Source organism: Microcaecilia unicolor, chromosome 5 (assembly GCF_901765095.1).
Source record: "Microcaecilia unicolor chromosome 5, aMicUni1.1, whole genome shotgun sequence".
Lineage (NCBI taxonomy): Eukaryota > Metazoa > Chordata > Amphibia > Gymnophiona > Siphonopidae > Microcaecilia > Microcaecilia unicolor.
This window is the reverse complement of record NC_044035.1, coordinates 107754004-107775020: the sequence shown is the minus strand read 5'-3', so window position 1 is coordinate 107775020 and position 21017 is coordinate 107754004. Positions and strand designations below refer to the sequence as shown.

General features: G+C 42.9%; 1 protein-coding gene across 1 annotated transcript in view; it reads right to left on the bottom strand.

Moving 5' to 3' along the window:
• The window catches only part of WDFY4 (WDFY family member 4), a 593767-nt gene that overhangs the window by 553936 nt on the left and 18814 nt on the right, over positions 1-21017 (bottom strand). The window contains exon 3 of the mRNA XM_030203170.1: positions 3489-3753. Coding sequence (XP_030059030.1) covers positions 3489-3734 — 246 coding nt within the window. The 5' untranslated portion in view covers positions 3735-3753. The remainder of the gene's footprint in view (positions 1-3488; positions 3754-21017) is intronic.

The window sequence follows — 21017 nt, the reverse complement described above, 5'->3', positions numbered from 1 at the left end:
CACAACCTCCACCAAGAGGCCATTCCATGTATCCACCACTATTTCTGTGAAAGAGTATTTTCTTTTATTCCTCCTCATCCTATTTCCTCTTAACTTCATCCTATGCCCTCTGATTCCAGAGTTTTCCTGGAAAGGCTCTCCTTCTGCACATTAATGCCACTGAAGTATTTAAACATCTCTATTATAACCCCTCTCTCCTGTCTCTCTTCCAGTGTATACATATTGAGGTTCATAAGCCTTTCCTTATGTGTTTTATGATGGAGACCACTTACCAATTTTGTAGCCACCCTCTGGACTGACTCCATCCTATTTATATCTTTCCACTTTTAGTCAATGCTGCTTCATATTCCGCAGTCCTCTCCATTAAATTTCCTGTCAAGGAAATTTTCTTACCTTTGTAATTCCCAATCTACTCTGTTACATCTACTCTTCTCCAGTCTTGTGAAACCACTCCAATCTCCAAGGATCTATTAAACAGGCGATCCAGCAAACCCACCACAACTTCTTTGATATCCCTTAGCATTCTAGGATGAATCCCATGTAGTCTCATAGTTTTGTCTACTTTCATTGTTGCAAGTTCTATACAAAATTCTCCTTCATAAATGATATTGTATTTACCACACTTCCTTATATACCATTATCAATAATCAGCAGATCTTGTCCAAAGTCTACTTTAGTGAATACCAAACAGAATACCATAAGAACATATAAATAGCCATACTGGGTCAGACCAATGGTCCATCTAGCCCAGTATCATGCTTCCAACAGTGGCCAATCTAGGTCACAAGTACCTGGCAGAAACCCAAATAGTAGCAACATTCCATGCTACCAACCCCAGGACAAGCAGTGGCTTCCCCCATGTCCATCTCAACAACAGACTATGAGCTTTTCCTCCAGGAACTTGTCCAAAACTTTTTAAAACCCAGATATGCTAACATCAGTTAACATATCCTCCAGCAATGAGTTCCAGAGTTCCTATTTGTTTTAAAAGTATTTCATTGTAACTTCATCGAGTGTCTCCTGGTCTTTGTACTTTTTGAATAAATAAAAAATTGATTCATCTCCACCCGCTCAACACCGCCAATTTAACATTTCTGCCTTTTACTTTTCTCTTTCCATGTATTATTCCTTATCACTTTTCTATCTTACATGTTTTTCAATTTTATATTCAGACTGGATAACAATGAAACAGACAGTAATAAAAACATACAATAAAACATTAAAAACAAAACATTAAATTACTCTGGATAGACTAAACAAATATTTCTAACATTAAGAAAAGTGAGAAAATATGACTCCAGATGAATATCACAGGGAGAGAATTCCACAAAACCTGATCATGCGTAACAGTGAGCCATGCAGATATTGGAGAAGGGACAGCCAAAATCCCTAATTTAAAAACCTGCAGAGCCCTGGTGAAGACTTGATTAACCACCACAGATATATAAATGGGAGTGCTAGAGTACAAAGCACAAAACTGGTCTGGAAGGGTCTGTAGAAGATCAGAGAAGAAGTGAGAGTAGGAGAAGGTATGAGAAAGGAGCACTGCTGGGAAGAGGAATTGCTGGAATATACAGAACAGCCTGCAGAACGCAAACCCTAGCAGGGAGAGGCTAGTATTTAATACAAAGAACATTTATTATGGTGCATTACAATTTGGACTACTCTTATAAAAAAAGGGACCTTTAGAAATGTTAAGTAGTAGTAGTAGTAGTAGTAGTAGGACCCTTTTACTAACATGCATTAAGCAACTAACGCGACTTTTACTGAGCGGTAGACAGTAGCACGGGTCTTGTTACTGTCTACCACATTAAAAACAACAAAATGTAAAAATTTCACATTAGCTTCCTAAGGCAGGAGCGGGCAACAGTTGTGCCTGACGTGGATGGACAGAGATATGGCCAACTGCGGCAGCTAGTGCACGGTTCAGTATCGCGTGCTAGATGTCATGATTGCCAATAGCGACTCAAGAGGAGGTGGTAAGTGCAGTTGATTAGCGCTATGCACTGTCAAGGAGATGCGGTGGTGCTCCTTCGATCTTCCCCCTCCACCACCACAACCCAGACCCACCTGAGCACAAACCCAACACTCCCAACACAATTTCACCCACCCCCACAGCAAAACCACAACACCCTCATCAAAGCGCAAACACCCCTGAGCACAATCCTGACCTCCAATGAGAAATTCAACCCCTGATCCAAAACAGCATCCAGAGCCCAACCCTCTCCCCACCCCCGACCCTGCAGAACTAACCTAGGAGTCAATGTTAGTAAAGCAGTGGTCCTGGGAAGTATTGATCCTCCTCTGCTGCCACCCGGGTCAGTGCCTGAATCCAAAATGACATCAGAGACCCCCTAATGGTAGTCTCACAGTACTTCCGCTAGGGGTCATTCACTGCCCTACCAATGCTGATTCCTTGGTAACTCCTGGGGGGATATCGGGATTGGGGGTTGGGTTCATCAGGCAGGGAGGTGCAAAGGTCAGGTTTGTGCTCGGTGGGGGTTGAGATTTTGTCAGGGTTGTTGGGATTGTGTAAGATTTGGTTGTTGTAACTTGGGGTGGGGGGGGGGGAGGAACTAATGCTACTGAAGGTAGGTGTCATATTGTGTGTGTTAACACATGGCCGCAATGTTACATGCTGAGGCGAACAGTGTGGAGGGCCCGCACTACTGGTTAAGGCATGTAACATGGTAGCCAGGTCCAGGGTAAACCCTCTGCATCTATCAAAATACCCACAGTACTGCACCTACTACACATTATGGGGGAATTCATCAAGGTGTGGCAAAAGTTCGCATTTTACCATACCTTGATTCCCTATGGGATTCAGCAACCTGCGGGATCTCGGTACCTCAGGTTACTGTATGCTGTGGTGAAACAATAACGTGAGTCACCTCACAAGCAGCATTATTCTATGTGCCTGGGAGCATTGGGCACAAAGCCACGGTCTGATGTGCACAGGGTCGCAGTGCTGCATTTAAATGCCCCTCCCCCCAAATTCAGCCTTTCCCCCTGACATCATCCTTCCTACCAGTCCCCCCAGGTAGCATCTTCCCCTCCTGATTCCAGACCACCCCCCCCCCCCCCCAGTGTCTCTCAAGGCCTCCCTCTCCCCAGAGAGGGCCTCAGGGCATTTAGCTGGTGGTGGTCCAGTTGGTTGCTGAGCAGGAGCAATTGCCCAGCACCACATCCAAAATGGTGCCCCTAGTGGTAGTCTTGTCATTTTGGGCAAGTTGTATTTCCATGTTTTGCATCTCATTACTACTTAACCAGTGGCAACTTAAATATCACAGTGTGAATTTTAGTCAGGTGGCATTAGAGCCGTTTAAGTCATGTTATGGGTCAAATAACGCAACTTAAGGCCCTAACACTGCTTGATGAATTCCACCCTAATGTTTGCTTCAAACATGTGGTAAGCGCAAACATCACAGTCTAGTAATCTTATTATCCACTGTGCATCACCTAATCATTGAATGGGATGTTGAACAAACCTTGAAGAAAAGAGGAAGAAGTTGCCAAAGTCTGTTCTGCTGCTCTTCTGGAATGAGGTATGGAGATGATTGCTGATAATCCTGGAACTGTTTGGACAGAGTTTCCCAGAGTTCCATTTGCTGTTGGAGCTCCTTGGGAAGCAGATCAGGTTGCTTCCTGCTAACATCTTCACTCTGAAGTACCTGCTCCTGATCTGCTTCTTTGGGGATCTCATGTGTCTCTGTTAACCCATCGTCAGTCTCCATGCCTGGAATTTAATGCTATCTGCAAAACAAAGTGGTGTATAAAGTGTATTATTTCTTTACAGGGTCTTGAAACATCATTGATGATTTATTAACTACATACCAGTTATTCAAACTAATTTCCCTGAGACACAAAAAATGAACCTAGTCCCCTAAGAGATGTCTCCCTCCTGTCCCCCGCCCCCAGCCACCCCCAAAAGGCTGGCCTAACTTACATAGCTATGCAGGTGCCATCACTTTCATATGATATCTCTGAGGGTTAATGACAGACCAACAAATTTTAACAAACCAATATAAGGTAAGATGTTGGTCTGTTATTAACTCTCAGAGATATCATATGACGGTGAATAAACACCCCTACAGCGATCATATGCTTCTGATGCATTACCAGGCAATTGCCAGAGGGCACTTTAACAAATTAATGTTATGATTGTGCAGCTATTTTACATATATAAACTCTCTCTTCAAAAGTCAAGGTTTTTCTTTAGCTAGGTTCTTCATTTTGAAAATATTTTGCTATAGAAGTTTAGTTGCCGTCTCTTGCAAAGCAGAAAACAGTATAAACTAAAATAACCCAAAGACAGCATTTTAGTGCTAAAACCTTACATGCAAGATCAGTTTTACACTTAAATATAAACAGCTCTCGGTGGGGCCCAAAATATAGTAACACAATTTCAAATTCTCCTTGAAAAAAGCAAGAACACACTTTAAATTACAGATAACTTGGTCTAAGATTAAGTCCATTTTGTAATGGCTATAAAGCCATTACAAGAGAAACCTTAAAGTCCTATGTGCAACAAATAAAACCTCAAACAAATATAAACACCTCCCCCCCCCCCCTAAGAAACTACATCTAAAATTATTTGATACTAACATTCAACCCATTCTATTATATGGAGTAAGGTCTGGGGTTTGATATGAACCCAAAACTACACAGAATGGGACAAAAATATAAAAACTTTATAAAAAAAACTAGGAGAAAAGGCCCGTTTCTGACACAAATGAAACGGGTGCTAGCAAGGTTTTCCTCGGAGTGTGTATGTTTTACAGAGTGTATGTGAGAGTGAGTGTGTGATAGAGAGAGAATGAATGTGTGTGTGTGTGTGTGATAGAGAGAGTGAGACTGGGTGCGAGTGTGTGTGTGAGAGAGAGAGAGAGTGTGTGTGTGAGAATGAGAGTGTGTGCCAGGGTGGTGGCCTCCCCGCCTCTCTCCCTCCCTCCCTGTTCCAGGGTGGCTCCCCCTCCCTCCCTTCTCCCTCCCTTCCAGTTCCAAGGTTTTTCCCCCCATCTCTCCCAGTTCCAGGTGCCCCTTCCCGCCTCCCAGTTGCAGGGTCGCTCCCCTCCCTCCCAGTTGAAGGGTTGCCCCCTCCTTTCTTCTCAGTTGCAGGGTGTCCCCCCTCCCTCCCTCCCAGTTGCACCCTCTCCCACCCAGTTCCAGGGTGTCCCTCCCCTTCCCTCACAGTTCCAGGGTGGCCCCCCTCCCTCCCAGTTCCAGGGTCGGCCCCCTCCCTCCCTCCCAGTTTCAGGGTCACCCTCCCTCCCTCTCTCCCTCCCTCCCTCCCTCCCAGTTTCAGGGTCGCCCTCCCTCCCTCCCAGTTCCAGGGTCGCCCCCTCCCCCCTCCCAGTTCCAGGGCCTCCCTCCCTCCCTCTGTCGGGCGCTGAGTGCCAGCGTGCTGTAGCAACAAAGGCCACCTGGGAAATGCTCCCTTTTCTCCTTCAACAAAGTTACCTTATTACATTTGTAAAGGTGAACAATCCATATTATTGAAATGGAGCTCGTTTCGAAAGGCGTTTTTTTTTTTCTCCCACTCTTTTAAGATGCCGTCTGAACCCTTCAGTGAAGCCACAGTCACCTTCAGAACGTTGGTGGTGTCCACTCCTGCCATCTGATTACCCGCCCTCGACGTCATCAGATTTTGACGTGAGGGCAGGGCAGAGAGACATGGGCAGAGAGAGGTGGCTACACAGTTACGAACTTACGAACCCTTAGTGAAGCCACAAAGTCAGCTTTAGAACGTTCAGGTGCTTTTTATTATAGTAGATATGCGTCTAGCTTCTCCTACGTAAGTACGCAACTATGGAGTGCGCTACCATATGCCATAAAAACAATGCATGATTTAACAAACTTCCGAAAATCACTAAAAACCAACCTGTTCAACAAAGCAAACCACAACGATCCATCCTACATTCCAGTCAACGAAACTTATACTAGAACTGGACATAACCGAACTCTCTATACCTGATTGCCTGATCAACTTGTCACGAATGAACTTTAACGCTACACCACTCTATTTCTTATCCCGATAATGAATTCTCTATACTTGACTGCTAATCTACTTGTTCACTTATGAACATTTAATGCAATACCAATTTGCATTTCCTGATGCCGGAAATGGCGATCGCCATTACGGAATAATGTAAGCCACATTGAGCCTGCAAATAGGTGGGAAAATGTGGGATACAAATGCAACAAATAAATAAAATAAAACGCCAGAAGAAAACCAGCTCCTTCAATTGTACAAACCAGATACTCTGCATACACAGAAACACGCCCCACAATGGACGCAGAGTAGAATTATGATACTTCCTTTATTACTCACCGTACAAAACAGAATCTACAGTTTTTAGTATCAGCTCGGTAACAGCAGCAAAAACTTCCTCCACTACCAGGCACTTTATGAAATAGCACAAAAGCCTAGAAAAAAATGCACTCAATACATATATAAGCAAACTTGCCCTTCCAAATGAATATTAACATACAGAACCCAAACAGCAACAACCCTGCCTGTGTAAAATAGGCAATCCAAATACTGCAATGTGCCCTGGAGCAATGATACACTTTCAATTGGGAGGTACAAATCCAAAAACAGGACATGCCGGACTGCTGCAGACTCCTGCACAGAAACCATACACCAGGAGAACACCTGACCTGGATACACACACAAACACAGAAAGATCCTCACCAAATACAGAATAAGTGACCACAGAGTAGAAACAAACTGAACTTGAATTTCCAAGAAGCTGGCGAAACAGAAAAAGAAATGCATTTCCTATTGCTGTGTGCAAAATACAAAGATATCAGAAATACACTTTTCTTTCAAAAACTAAAATAAATAAATAAAACAATTTGCCCTTATATAGAAGGCTGATGTCTTAGTGGTAGTATCATGGGTTTATCTCTAGAGCAGTGATTCCCAAACAGGGGCATAGCCAGACACCCAGTTTTGGGTGGGCAGAAGAACTCCGCCTTCTCCCACAAGTGATTTGGTCTCTCCCTTTCTCACCTGCATGCCATATGGTCTCTCAAACATCCCCCATCTCCTGCATACCTTTTAAATTGCAGATTTTCTCTGGCAGCGAGCAGCAACTAATAAATACTGCTCATGTTGGTCCCACAGCCCTCCCTCTGATGCAACTTCCTGTTTCCGCATAGGCGGGAACACATCAGAGGGAAGGCTGTGGGGCCGGTGCAAGTAGTGTGTTTCAGTCGCTGCTCACTGCAGGCGAAGATCTGCTATTTACAAAGTATGCAGGAGGGACAGGTGTTGGGAGTTTTCAGCAGGTGGGGCTCGGGGATCTCTGCCTGCCACATCATAGGTGTGCTGCTACTAGGTGGGCCTGGGCCCACCCGGCCCACCCTTGGCTATGCCACTGTTCCCAATCCTAGTCCCGAAGGTACCCCCAGCCAGTCAGGTTTTCAGGATATCCACAATGAATATGCATGAGAGAGATTTGAATGCACTGCCTTCACTGCATGCAAATCGCTCTCACTGATATTCATTGTGGATATCCTGAAAACCTAATTGGCTGGGGTGCCTTGAGGACTAGGTTTGGGAATCACTGCTGTAGAGGTCATATCTGCCATTTTGTCAAGGCAACCACTAGGGATAGGAGTGAGTGGTATTCGTTCCTGCCCCCATTGCCTCTCTGGACCACCAGGGACTTCATATAGGCCCAGGAGCAAACCTATCCTAAGGGGTGGGGATGGGACTGGGGTATGAACCTATGGGGGGGGGGGGGGAATCTTGCTTTGTCTAGCTTGATTGGGAGGGGTGCTATGGACTTCTTTGGGAGAGTGGGAGGGGGACTATGGACCTCTTTGGGAGAGTGTTGGGGGGGGGGGATTGCAGGGAAACACAACAATTTTATTTTTATGTGGGTCCTGGACGATATTCAGTACAGGGGTCCACATAGCTACCTGGGTGAATTTAGGTCAGTTTCTGAGCTGTCCTAATTTCAGCTGCTTAGCTATGTGGGTCTTAGCACTGTATGCTGTCGGCCCCTGCGTAACTGCAAGCTACTCCCCAACACTACCCCCTGAACTGCCCCTGACCTGCCCATATTATTCTGGGCACTGTCTGGTTAAGTGTTGCTGAATATCAACAGCTGGGCGGCCCCAGGCGATTTAAGCAGGCAGGAGTTTCTCCTGCCTGCTTAAATTGCTTCGAATATCAGCCAGCAGGAGTTTATTGCTGCCTTATTCTGACATTATTTGGAAGGTTCTTGGCATAACGCTTCCGCTGGGCTCCATTCACTGACATTGTGGGCTTTTTCTAACAATGCTTATATATGACCCAAATAATCCACCATTGTGCTCCTAGCAGCCATGCTATCCAGGTTACATTGGTGTCTTTGTATGCAGACACCTGTCTTCCTCTTTTGCTTGCTTTACATCTTTCTTGGAGCCTTGGGCCATCATTCCACTGTTGTTGGTTCTGCTTAATCTTTTTTATTGTGCCCTGGGAATTAATTTATTCAATAAATATATAGAAAATGATTGTTGCACTTCCATAAGAATAATAGAATAGCCATACTGGGTCAGAACAATGGTCCATCTAGCCCAGTATCCTGCTTCCATTTGTGGCCAATCCAGATCACAAGTACCTGGCAGAATCCAAATTAGTAGCAAGATTCCATGCTACCGATTCCACAACAAGCACTGGCTTCCCCCATGTCTATCCCAATAGCAGACTATGGACTTTTCCTCTGGAAATTTGTCCAAACCTTTTTAAATACCATCTTTGCTAACCTCTGGCAACGAATTCCAAAGCTTAACTGTTCGGAGAATGAAGAAATATTTCCTCCTATTCATTTTAAAAGTACAGTATTCACAACAGCACAGAGAGGGTTCAAAGCACAGAACACAATCCAAAACACAAAAAGTGCCAAGAGCCTTCAAAAATAGGACAAGTCATTTTATTCCACAGCATAGATCAATCTTATACATCTATCACACAATCTTGTACACCAATGACCCAAAACGGGACATGTTTCAGCACACAGCGCCTGTGTCAGGTGTCATTTGACATCAATGGTACAATATGAACATGCCCAACATCTCAGCTGAAGGCAAAAACTAGGAACCTTGTCCAAACACTGTGTATGCGGACTGTGAAGAAATGCAGCAAGACATTAAGAAATTGGAAGACTAGGCAACCAAATGGCAGATGAAATTTAATGTGGACAAATGCAAAGTGATACACATTGGAAAGAAAAATCCAAATCATAATTATTTGATGATAGGGTCCACCTTGGGAGTTAGCACCCAAGAAAAAGATCTAGGTGTCATCATGGACAATACACTGAAATCTTCCGTCCAATGTGTAGTGGTGGCCAAAAAAGCAAACAGAATGCTAGGAATTAGTAGAAAAAGGATGTCCTGGCATGCTGTTGCCTTTGTGGCAGATGCCTGCTAGCAGATTTTAAACAAATAGAGAATCTCAGTGTTGGGAATGCAAAGTTTAACAAACGTCTCCCAAAAGCAGATGAAAATCGAAATGTTGACTAAACTCTCAAAAGGCAGAAATTGTTTTTGTTGTAGTTTGACTTTAATGTTGTCGACATTTAAAACAATTTAAATGGACAGGAGAGGTTCCCGTCTGGTTTTATTTATTTAAAAAATGTTTCTCTCACTCTATCCACCAATTCTAGACGATAACACTCATTAACATGCATAATATTTTATAAAGTACACTATCAAATAGAATTTTTAAGACAATAAGCTGAGCAAAATCTCAGCAGGACCCAAAAGCATTACATTTGAAGGATGGCAGAAGTACTTTAATGGGTGGATTTGTTTTCTTTTTTCATATCTGTGCACATGTGCAGATTATGGACATGCATACTCATCCTTTATTGAATACTAGCCGTTAAGCCCGTTAAAATGGGTGAGTTTTTTGTTTTTAAAAATGTAATGAAAGAGCGTAAGCAACATAGTTCAAGTGCTCCTCCCCTCCGTGTTCCTTGGCATATCCCTCCCTCCCTCCTTGGAGCCTCCCTTGTGAATGCAACGCCGCAGGCTCCTCCCCTCTGTCTCTGAAGTCTGGTGCTCCAAGTTGCACGGCCCCTCCTTCCCTCCCACTCCCTCCCCTTCCGTGTTCCAGGTCCTCCTCCCCCTTCCTATTTACTGTTGGAGCCTCCCTTGTGAATGCGATGCCGCAGGCTCCTCCCCTCCGTCCCTGACGTCTGCTGCTCCGAGGCACGCCCCCTCCTTCCCTCCTCTTCCATGTTCCAGGTCCTCCTCCCCCTTCCTATTTGCTTTTGGAGCCTCCCTTGTGAATGCGATGCCGCAGGCTCCTCCCCTCCGTCCCTGAAGTCTGCTGCTCCGAGGCACGCCCCCTCCTTCCCTCCTCTTCCATGTTCCAGGTCCTCCTCCCCCTTCCTATTTGCTGAAGTCTGCAGTTGTGTGCGAGGGGTGCTTGTCTGCTGCTGCTCTCCCCCTGACAGCTGTTCTGTGAGTCCAACGCATGCGCGGAAAGTTGATGACAGCTTCTCTCTACTGCGCATTTGCGGTTGAGTCGGTCACCTCTCATTTATATAGTTAGATGATAGAAATAGATTACAAAGTGGACAACAAAAGTTCTGTATTTACATCAACAATGGTATGAATTTAAAATATTAAGAGGTTAAACCTTGTTGAGCGAGACTCAGCCGGCCGTCGATATTTAGCAACACTTAATTGGTTAGTGCAAGTGAATATCTCCACTAAACAGCCATTCCCTGTGGCTAGGTTAGGGGTGGGCTGGGGCAGGCTTGGAACTGGCTAAGAAACCACATAAAGTTAAGACAGCAAAACAGCTATCCTAACTGTATGTGGCAAGTTAACTGGGCATCAGTCCGAGTATCAGCCAGTGCCCGGTTAATTTCCAGATCAGCAGACATTCTCAGATATTCAACGCTGACAGCCGTGCATACCCCAGCATTGAATATCTGAGGTTAAGTCAGCCTGCGGCTAGATGTGGCTTGTAAGCTGCTTAGCCAAACTGAATATCATCCCTCTAAACTTTTAAATAGCTAGAGGCTGGTAAGCCATATTTTTATTCACATCTTTGGGGGTGGGGGGGGGGGGAAGGAGGTCAGTGACTACCGGGGGTGTATTGGGTGGTCACCCCTGATTCCCTCCAGTGGTCATCTGGTCATTTAGGGCACCTATTTGTGCCTTATTCATTCTGAAAACAGGTCTAGACCAAAATGTTGGTTTCAGCCCCAGAAGTTTTGGTTTTGTTCTGTTATAGCTGTAAAATGTCCAAGTGCTAGGAACACCCTAAATCCACCCCTGCAATGCCCCCAACATGCCCCCTTGTGATCTGGACAGACTGCAGACGAATTGCATAGATAAACGTCTGCAAAATAGGTTTCAAGAATACTGATTTTGACATTTTGAGAAAAACGTCCAAATATTGCTTTATGACCATTTTTAGATGTTTTTCTCTTTTGACAATGAGCCCCATAGTCTTACAAGTTAGTTTATTTCATGTTAGCTGTGAAACTGTGGATGAGGGAGTGCGTCTTGCCACAGCTCTCTTCTGCACTTACTCCCAACTAGGTCTATGGCTTCTGTACCAGTTCCCATGTTGCAGGAAGCTGAGCTGCTCTTTCCCAGCCCAGGGAGAGTACAAGCACTTCAACAAATCAGTATGTCCAGAGTAGGAGCTAGGGAAAATTAATGCAGCTGCTTTCAGCCTTTTTCCTTAAATGATTAACTGTTTACATTTCAGTAGCTTAAGTGGTTATCTTTTTAAACAATATTTCCATCCTTAACAAATGCATAGGGGAATTTCTCCATTTTGCTTCCTTTTGCTTTCATATGTACTGAAAAAAATGTGTCTATACTGCATTTCAAACTTTCCACTTTGAATCACTACCATGCGTTTGTTTCCTGGGAAATGCAGAAGTAGAGAAACTCGTGGTTAACTTTGTGTTACATGTGTTTGGAACAAAAGAGCAAACATTTAAAGCTGCCCACTCCATCCACTTTAGGGGATTTCATCAGTTAAAACACACAAATATCTTCAGCTTTAGTTCTCTTCAACTAATTCTTGTCACCCTAGTATGTGACACTGCTTACAATACATGTCTTGCAAGAAGGAACAGAAGAAATGAGAGGAAATGTGCTCTATATGACACTTTGAAATTAACACGGATTTCTTTGTAGGTATTTCCAGGAAAATAAAGAGTGGATTACAGGTACATCTCTGTAACAGCCACTGATAAAGTGTTGATACGTTTTCCATTAAATTTGAAACTTTAGGCCAGCCTGGTGACTCAATTGTCAAGTGCTGTGCACCAGGACAAAACATATCCCCGTTTGATCTCCAAGTCAGGGTCCACAGGAGCAGTGATGTCATGGAGGCAGCATTCTGGAAGAAGTCAGGGTTAGTGCTTGAAGGTGACACTTAATAGATGGAGTCAGAGACCCCAATTAAAGGGTTCTGATGGAACACTGCTACATGGTCCTCAGACCAAATGTCCCATATTACCACAATATATTGGGGGGGGTTGTTAGAGCAGATGTAAATTTGTCTGCTACTGGGCCTAATTCTGGGTGTTCATTTTATAAAAGCATAAAGATGCCTTTTTTTCCCTTAAAAATAAAAATGACAGTTCTTCGCCTTAAAATTCTTCACTGGCTGCCAATCTCATTGCATATTGAACTTAAAATTCTTTGTTTCTCCTTTAAATTATTATATGGTTATTGTCCAGATTATTTATCATAATCAGTACTGCAGTCTACCACTCGCAATCCATGTTTAAACTGTAAGAATTGAGTTCCTTTACCCTCAGCATCTAAAAAAAAGTCAACTTCCAATCAACTATTTTTAGAAGATGCTTCCCTTTTATGTAATGGTCTGCCTGCTAATTTGCAAATAAAGTATGACTTGCTACCTTTTTGAATTTTTATTTCAGAAGAACGTTAAGAATTAAATGTTGTTTTTTATTTTCTTTTTTTTCAGTTTTTAATTACGTATACCTAATTCATATTATTATGATTATACCTATGTTGCCTTTACAGAATAGACTTAAAACGTCGGAGGATCTTAAGTTAACAAAACAATGCAACAAGCTGGTGGCCATAACCAGAAAGATGCCAAGCTGCATAGAGAAAGGCATATCCAGTAGAAGAAAGGAGGTCATTGATGAGGTCCCATTTGGAGTACTGTGTTCAATCTTGAGGTCATATCTCGCTATGAACATCAAAAGACTTGTAGCAGTTCAGAGGAAGGCAACAAAAGTGGTATGGGGTTTGTGCAAAAAGACAGATGAGAAGAGACTTGAAGACCTCACTATGGGACCCTTTTACAAAGGTGCACTGAAAAATGGACTGCGGTAGGGTAGACGCGTGTTTTGGGCGCATGCAGAATCAGTTTTCAGCGTACCTGTAAAAAACACCTTTTGAAACTTTTTGACAAAAATGGATGTGTGGAAAAATGAAAATTGCCGCAAGTCCATTTTGGGTCTGAGACTTCACCGCCAGCCATTGACCTAGCGGTAAGGTCTCATGCGGTAACAGGGCGGTAATGGTCTATGCACGTAAAATGCCAGGAACCACCCAATTACCGCCCATGTGCCACAAAATAAAAATATTTTCCGGCAAGCTTAGCAGGCGCGCATCAAAAATTACCACAAGGGCCACCTGGTATCCGGGCGGTAACTCAAAATTGACACATGTTGGGTGCGCATAGACACCTACGCTACTTAGTAAAAAGGGCCCCTATGTATACCTTAGAGCAGGGATTCTCAACCCAGTTCTCAGGACACACCTAGCCACTCAGGTTTTTAGGATACCCACAATGAATATGCAGATTTATCTCATGCACATTCATTGTGGGTATCCTGAAAACCCAGCTGGCTAGGTGTGTCCCAAGGATTGGGTTGAGAACCCTTGCCCTAGGGGAAAGGAGGAATATGGGGGACATGATACAGACATTTAAATACATATGCAAACTAATCTTTTTCAGAAACAGGGAAGCAGTAGAACTAGAGGTCATAAATTGAGGTTTCAGGGTGGGAGACTTAGGAGCAACATCAGGAAATATTTTTTCACAAAAAGGGTGGTGGATGCCTGGAATGCCCTCCCTGGAGACATGGTGAAGTCAAGCATGGTGACAGAATTCAAGAATGTGCACAATAAACACAGAGAATCCTATATGAAAAAAAGATGGAATCAAATTAAAATAAACTTAAATGACCTCATAGCTGCAGTGAGCTTTGCTGGCAGCTCCAGAGGAAGGCAGTAAGACCAATGCCGGGCAGACTTCTCGAGTCTGGGTCAAGTAAATGGCAAAAGTCAGATCAGGATCAAGGTTGGAGTGTGCTTCGACGGCAACTCCAGTAGTTCAGAAGTAGGACCAGTGCTGGGCAGACTTCTACAGTCTGTGCTTCAAAATTGGCAAGGAGACATTGTGATATGATATGATATGATATGATATGTGCATACATAATCTCTTTCAAAACACATGCAATGGTTGCAGGTGCAGCATATCCCTATGGGGGAGGAATAGAATCATTAAGTTGATATTAGTGATGCTAGTCAGTGGTAGGAGAGGGGAAGACATTCTTATCGTAGAAAGCGACAGCATCATGGTATTATGTTCTAAAATTGCATCATATGAGGTTGGCAAGGCAAGTTGCTGAATGCCCTGATTATGATTCCCGTATTTAATGAAGAAGTGGTGGAATCTGCGCAGAGTGACAGAAACAACTCTGGACATCTTGGTGGGCAGACTGGATGGACCATACAGGTCCTTATCTGCCAATATTTACTATGTTACTATTGTTGGCAACACAGGAAAAATATGTCAGGGTTCTTTCCCGTCATTTCAGGTAATAAACAACACTTACTAAAATGAAACTCATTAAATGAAAACGCGCATCCCTACAGAGAAAACCATTGAGGTCTTAACCCTATTTGACCTCCTGCTCTACCACTGACACTCCAGATCTGCCTCAGTCCACTCCTTCCCCTTTCCATTTCCCGTATACACATACCCACCCAACTCCTTGACGATGTTTCTCTTTGAAAATTAGCTAGCTTAAGATTCATATATTAAAAGTTATTTTGTACAAGGCAGCCAAAGGGGAAAATTGCATGCATACTATTGAAAATTTCATGTGTGCATGTTGTATTTGCTCTCCAAACCTAAACATACACCCATTAATTTTTAACCCACATGTATGCTCTGGAAGTTTACATGTGTGTTTACCTACTGCAAAGAAGCCAATGATCAGACAAATGGCTGTCTAAAAGGAACAAGTTCCTCACTGCTCTGTTTCATTATACTGTTTCTGTGCTACAGAAGCTGGAACTCCTTCTCTCATATAAATCACTGGGCCACTTCCTCCTGGACATCCCTGCTCAATTTCAGTCTAGAATGTCCCCTGAGACTCACCCATCCACCCACTCCTCTGAAATAGATACTATTCTAGAAGGATGAGAAAGGGTGGTGGGTATGACCCCTAGTCATACTGTTATAATTTAACGTATCCTTTTACCATTTTATTCATGTCAAGTTTCATCTTATCACATTACATTTTTGGAGAGTTATTTTGCCCCTAGGGAGACATGCATTCTCAACTCTTTTTGAATAAATATTCCAACTTCCATTGAGTTGGAAAAAATAAAAAGGCCTTCAAGAACATAAGAATAGCCATACTAGGTTGGATCAATGATCCATCTAGCCCAGTACCCTGCTTCCAACAGTGGCCAATCCAGGTCACCAGTACCTGACAGAAACCCAAATAGTAGCAACATTCCATACTACCAATCCTGGAGTAACCAGTGGCTTCCCAATGTCTGTCTCAATAGCAGACTATGGACTTTTCTTCCAAGAACTTGTCCAAACCTTTTTTAAACCCAGATATGCTGACTGCTGTTACCACATCTATGATCGCATGAACATGTAAAAAGTAGGCTCATGGAAAGAGTGTGCCTACTTTTAAGTGATATGAAGTTAGGCATTCCCAGGAGCATAGCTTGGACAAAATGAAGGCAGTGTTGCAATGTACGTATGTATTTTATAAAACGTATTAAGAACACGTAGAGTACATGAATTTACATCTTTTTCAGAGCAAGTGTAAATCTGTTTGTGGGCATTTGCATGCTATTAGGACTGGTTCTGGGAACCTATTTTGTAAGCCCCCAGTTATGAATCAGAAAGACTAGGGCAATCATGAATGAAAATACTTTCTTATAATCTGTACTGGTGAATATTGGAATAAGCATCGAATATATTACTGCTGTGTCCCTGATGCAAGGTTGTTCCCGAAGCACGATCGTGTCAAAACAGAGAAGGGAGGATGTTCAACAGCAGGACTGTGGATTTTTACACCACACCCAAGTAGAGACGAGATAACTTCTGAATTATCTTTTATATATGACTGAAATTTAATTCAAGAAATATTGTGATGGAGCAATCAATAATTTTTACAGAATTGCTACTATGCTTAGGAGTGCAGGAATTAGCACTCTCCTCCGATGGTCCTTATTGAAACTGAACATATTTTTTGGATTAATATTTGGCTGGTAATATAGGCATGAGTGTATTGATTTATGCATTTACCTTCAAATATGTATTTTTTAGAACATCTCACATAGTTGTCATGTTAAAAATGACCCCCAAAGTGTGCAAGATACATGCTAACACCTTTTCAACATCTCCTGCACTTTTCTCAGAATAACTTTAGTTCATTTCTTGTCTGTCACACAGTTGGTTGCTGAACCATGTCCCTTTGCTGCAGAGTACTTTTCCATGCACCATTACCCAAATAAGTTAAAGAGCATGGACTGTTTACAAAAGGGTGAAATGTGGATCAACTGTTATAGAACTGCAGATTTTACACTGTCATAGCATTCTAATGTATGGCACACCTTTTATGCAAGGTGTAGCATTCAATTCAAACAATAGGAAATAGCAGGAAAAATATTAAAACAGCCATTGGAGCCGACTCTGTGGGTGTTGTGGGTGCTTGAGCACCCCCAATATTGAGAAAATTCCTTGGATGTGTCTAGGGAGGGGTTATTTCCATTGGGCTTAGCACCCCCAATAATTTTGAAAAGTTGGCTCCTATGAAAACAGCACATATGAAACAATAAGAAATTAACTTAATCATATAAAAGAATCAACAAAAGAAACGTAGAACTGACAATCGGTTAGCAACCAACAATCTTGATCAACAGCATATAAAAGTGCTCATTTTCAAAGCACATAGACTTACAAAGCTCCATGGGTTATTAACCAACTTTGTAAGTCTAACTAATTTGAAAATACGCCTCAAAGTTACATAGCAGGGCATGTTTGATACAAAGTCTAAATCCAATTTTGGATGTCATGCTGAAAATGTTCAAAAATCAAGTGTCAAAAATTACCACTTTCAAACCTGAAAAACATCTTTTTGTTTCAAAAATGGCCATTTCCTAGATGTTTTTAGACGTTTTGTGCTCAGTGAACTTCTTTTTTTTTTTTTTTTACCATTTTCGGAAAACAAAAACCCATCCAAGTGAAAAACATACAAAAGCAAGCCATTGGGATGTAGAAGGAGCCAGCATTCTTAGTAGACTGGCCACACAGACATCCCAGCAGAGCAGTGGGGCACTCTAGGGGGCATTGCAGTGGACTTGACATAAAAGCTCCAACGTACACATCTCACCGTTACCCTCTTATATTGTATGGGGAGCCATCCAAAATCCACCAAAAACCTACTGTACCCAACTGTACACCGCTACAATAGCCCTTATGCCCGCAGGTGTCACCTATATGTGGGAACAGTAGGCTATTGGTGGGTTTGGGAGGGGTTAAACTTTCCACCACAAGTGTACCAGTTGGAAAGGGATATGGGCCTGGGTCCCCCTTCTGTACAGTGCCCTTACCATCACCTCAATGCAGTAATCAGTTACCTGCCAGGTTTGTGAGGGTGCCCCTAACTCACCCCCGAAATGGCTGCACGGCTTCACTTGCCGCACGGCCATTTCCTGAAGAAAAGAAAGACCTACCTTTACCTGCTGCCCTAAGCAGGGCCTTGGCACACGTCAAAACACATGCTGACACCAGTGCAGGCCCTCTTTTACCACTGCTGGTAAAGGAGCCCTATATAATTACTATGCCCACTGCACATTTGGGGAAAGCTGGCGTGATGAAGGTCTAGACCTACTTACAATTATTTGAGGCTGGCCCTCCTAGATTATGAACTATTTTTGTTTTCTTTATTACCTTCTTCTGTGTATGAGATGTTGGTTCAAGTATAGGGCCTTGTTCTTGGCTGTGTGTTGATGGTAGACCAGCTGGCTGCAGGGTTTGCTACTCTATCTTATTATCAGATATCATGCTCCATCGAGAGCAAGAATTTAAGTTTCTACACAGGATTTATGTATCCTCATGGGTAGCTCACAGAACAGGTTTGGATTCTAAAGGGGAGTGTCCCAAGTGTGGTACTGCTTGGACTACTATTAGTTATATGTTTTGGCATTGCCCTAAAGTACAAAGTTTTCTTCATAGGGTGTGGACTATACTTAACCGTTGTTTGCATTTCACTCATCCCTACTCCCTTTAAAGTATCCTTTTCCGGCAGTTTGATAGTCAACTGGGTCTATCGGATGCTAATTACCTCCTTGTGGCCAAGACTATGATGTTGGTGAGGAAAACTATTTTGACTGTGTGGCGTGTTCCTACTCCTCCCCAAGTTTCATCCTGGGCATGCTTTGATTTAGAGCGTCTGGAACGCACTCGAACTGGGAAAGCTGATCAGCAGAGGTGGGCTAAATTTCAAGATATTTGGGAGCCTTATTTGGCTGATTCACTTCATTTAGAACAGAGTTCATTGTTGAATAGATAATATAAGTGCCTAGAGGCAGTTTTGGGGGGGGCTTGTTCCTCTCATTCTCTCGTATGAGAGTTTATTTTGGTCATGATTGTTTGAAATATTCCTATTTCGTTGTTTCTTCTCTGACATACTCACTGACATTTATTGCTGTTGTGTTTATCTGGGGGAGGGAGAGGGGAGGGAGGAGTAAATACAAAAATTGTATGACAAGGTTGAGAATACATTTATCTGTACGGTACTTTTTTTTGCATCTTATTGTTTGCAGATCAGAACACACTGCGTGCATGCTCACTGTTCCTTTGTATATTTGCTTTGTATATTTGTGCTCTTGCTTGTGTCAAATAAACAGAGTTTGCAACAACAACAAAAATATTACAGCACATAGCTTAAACTGCACTCTTGTTTCTATTGGGAGTCAACATATTTTGACTCTGAAAATCACACGAACGGCCACATTCTGCACTTGTTGCAGCTTACTCATGAGAAATTTTGAACAGCCTGTTTTGTTAGGTCAGGTTTTGTTAAGTCAGTATTTTGGAGTGGCATATCAATTAGAAAGTTTGGTGGTTTAATGGGGAACATTCCTGCATCTGAATCTGTAAGATTGAAATATTGCAACATGGTATCAGAAAAGCATATGTACTGCCTGGCACAGCATCCCAAAGCAAACAGAAACCTGGCAAATTTCCATCTGGGTTGAATTCAGCACAATTTTTGGATTTCCTTCTCCCTGTCCTAAGCGAGTCAATGGAAAATCTAAATAGTTAGAATACATTGCGATTCATTTGTGAATCCATATCAAATATGATTAGTTCTGACCCCATAAGGTGAGAAAAGTCCACTGACATTCCAACACAGATCTGATAAATCAAGGAATGTGCATCACATATTTATTTTCATTTAAGTTTGTCAAACCAATGCAACATATCTGCAAACACCTTCATTTGGAAAAGTTCATCCATTTCTACCACAGGGTCTACTGTTGCTGGGAAGAATATTTAGTGAACATTATGGGATCATATGTCAGGTTATATGCTAATTCTGATGTTCTCACCAGTTTTGATACAGCTTTGAATCAAGAACGTAACAGCTTCTGGGTTAGACCAAAGGTTTATCATCCCACTATTCTGTTTCCAGCGGTGGCCAACCCAGGTTACACGTACCTGGCCGGATACCAAAAAATAGATAGATTCTATGCTGTTTAACACAAGGAACAAGCAGCTACATTGTCCAAGTAGCAGTTACACCTTTAATCCAAGAAGTTTCAGTTATGCATTAAGGGGAAAATTCTATAACTGGCACTCAAATTTTGGTGCTGAAAAAAATTGGCACTGAACAGTATTCTATAACAGGCATTCCAGGATTGGCGCCCCTTATAAAATAGCCTGTAATGCCAGGATTCATGCTCAGTTTTGGGCATGAAGAGTTACACCAACTGAAACCAGGTGTAAATCCCAGCGCACAAGTTGCGATATTGGCACACCAGCCACACTCCCACCACCACGAAGGCCATGGTTGGGCACACCATACCCCACCAAAATAAGCACCCCTTGAAACATCCATAAAGAGTCCCACATCCATGTTAAACACAGGATCCCCCTGTCAAACAAGAATCCCATTAAATTGACCCAGAAATTGACACCAAATCAACAAGTCATCATGCACAGTCTGGGGCAGACGGATCCGATGATGTTTTTTTTTTTACACAAACGCATGGCAAGAGTGTCAAATGGAGCCAAACCACACATCCCATCGGGATAACATGCGCTGCAAAGTTAAACTGCCCCACCAGCACTTCTATATCATGGAGCATTAACTAAGAACACCACAAGCCTCATCAATTGCAGACATAAGAGCTTGCACTTTACCCAAAGGAAGGCAAGACTCCATCCGGACAGAATCCAGCTCAATGCCCAGGAAAACCAAATTCTCACTAGGCCTTTCTGATTTATTCGCTGCAAGGGGTAAGCCCAATTCCTGTGCAACCACCTGAAAGGCTCTCATCAAACAGTGACACTGCCGACTCCCTGCAGGACCCACAAAGAAAATATCATCCAGATAATGGGCTATGGAAACATACCCGGACACCCGCTTTACCACCCAGTGCACAAATGTAGAAAAAGTCTCAAAATAAGCACAGGAAATCAAGCAGCCCATCGGCATGCATTTGTTGAAATAAAAAGAACCCTC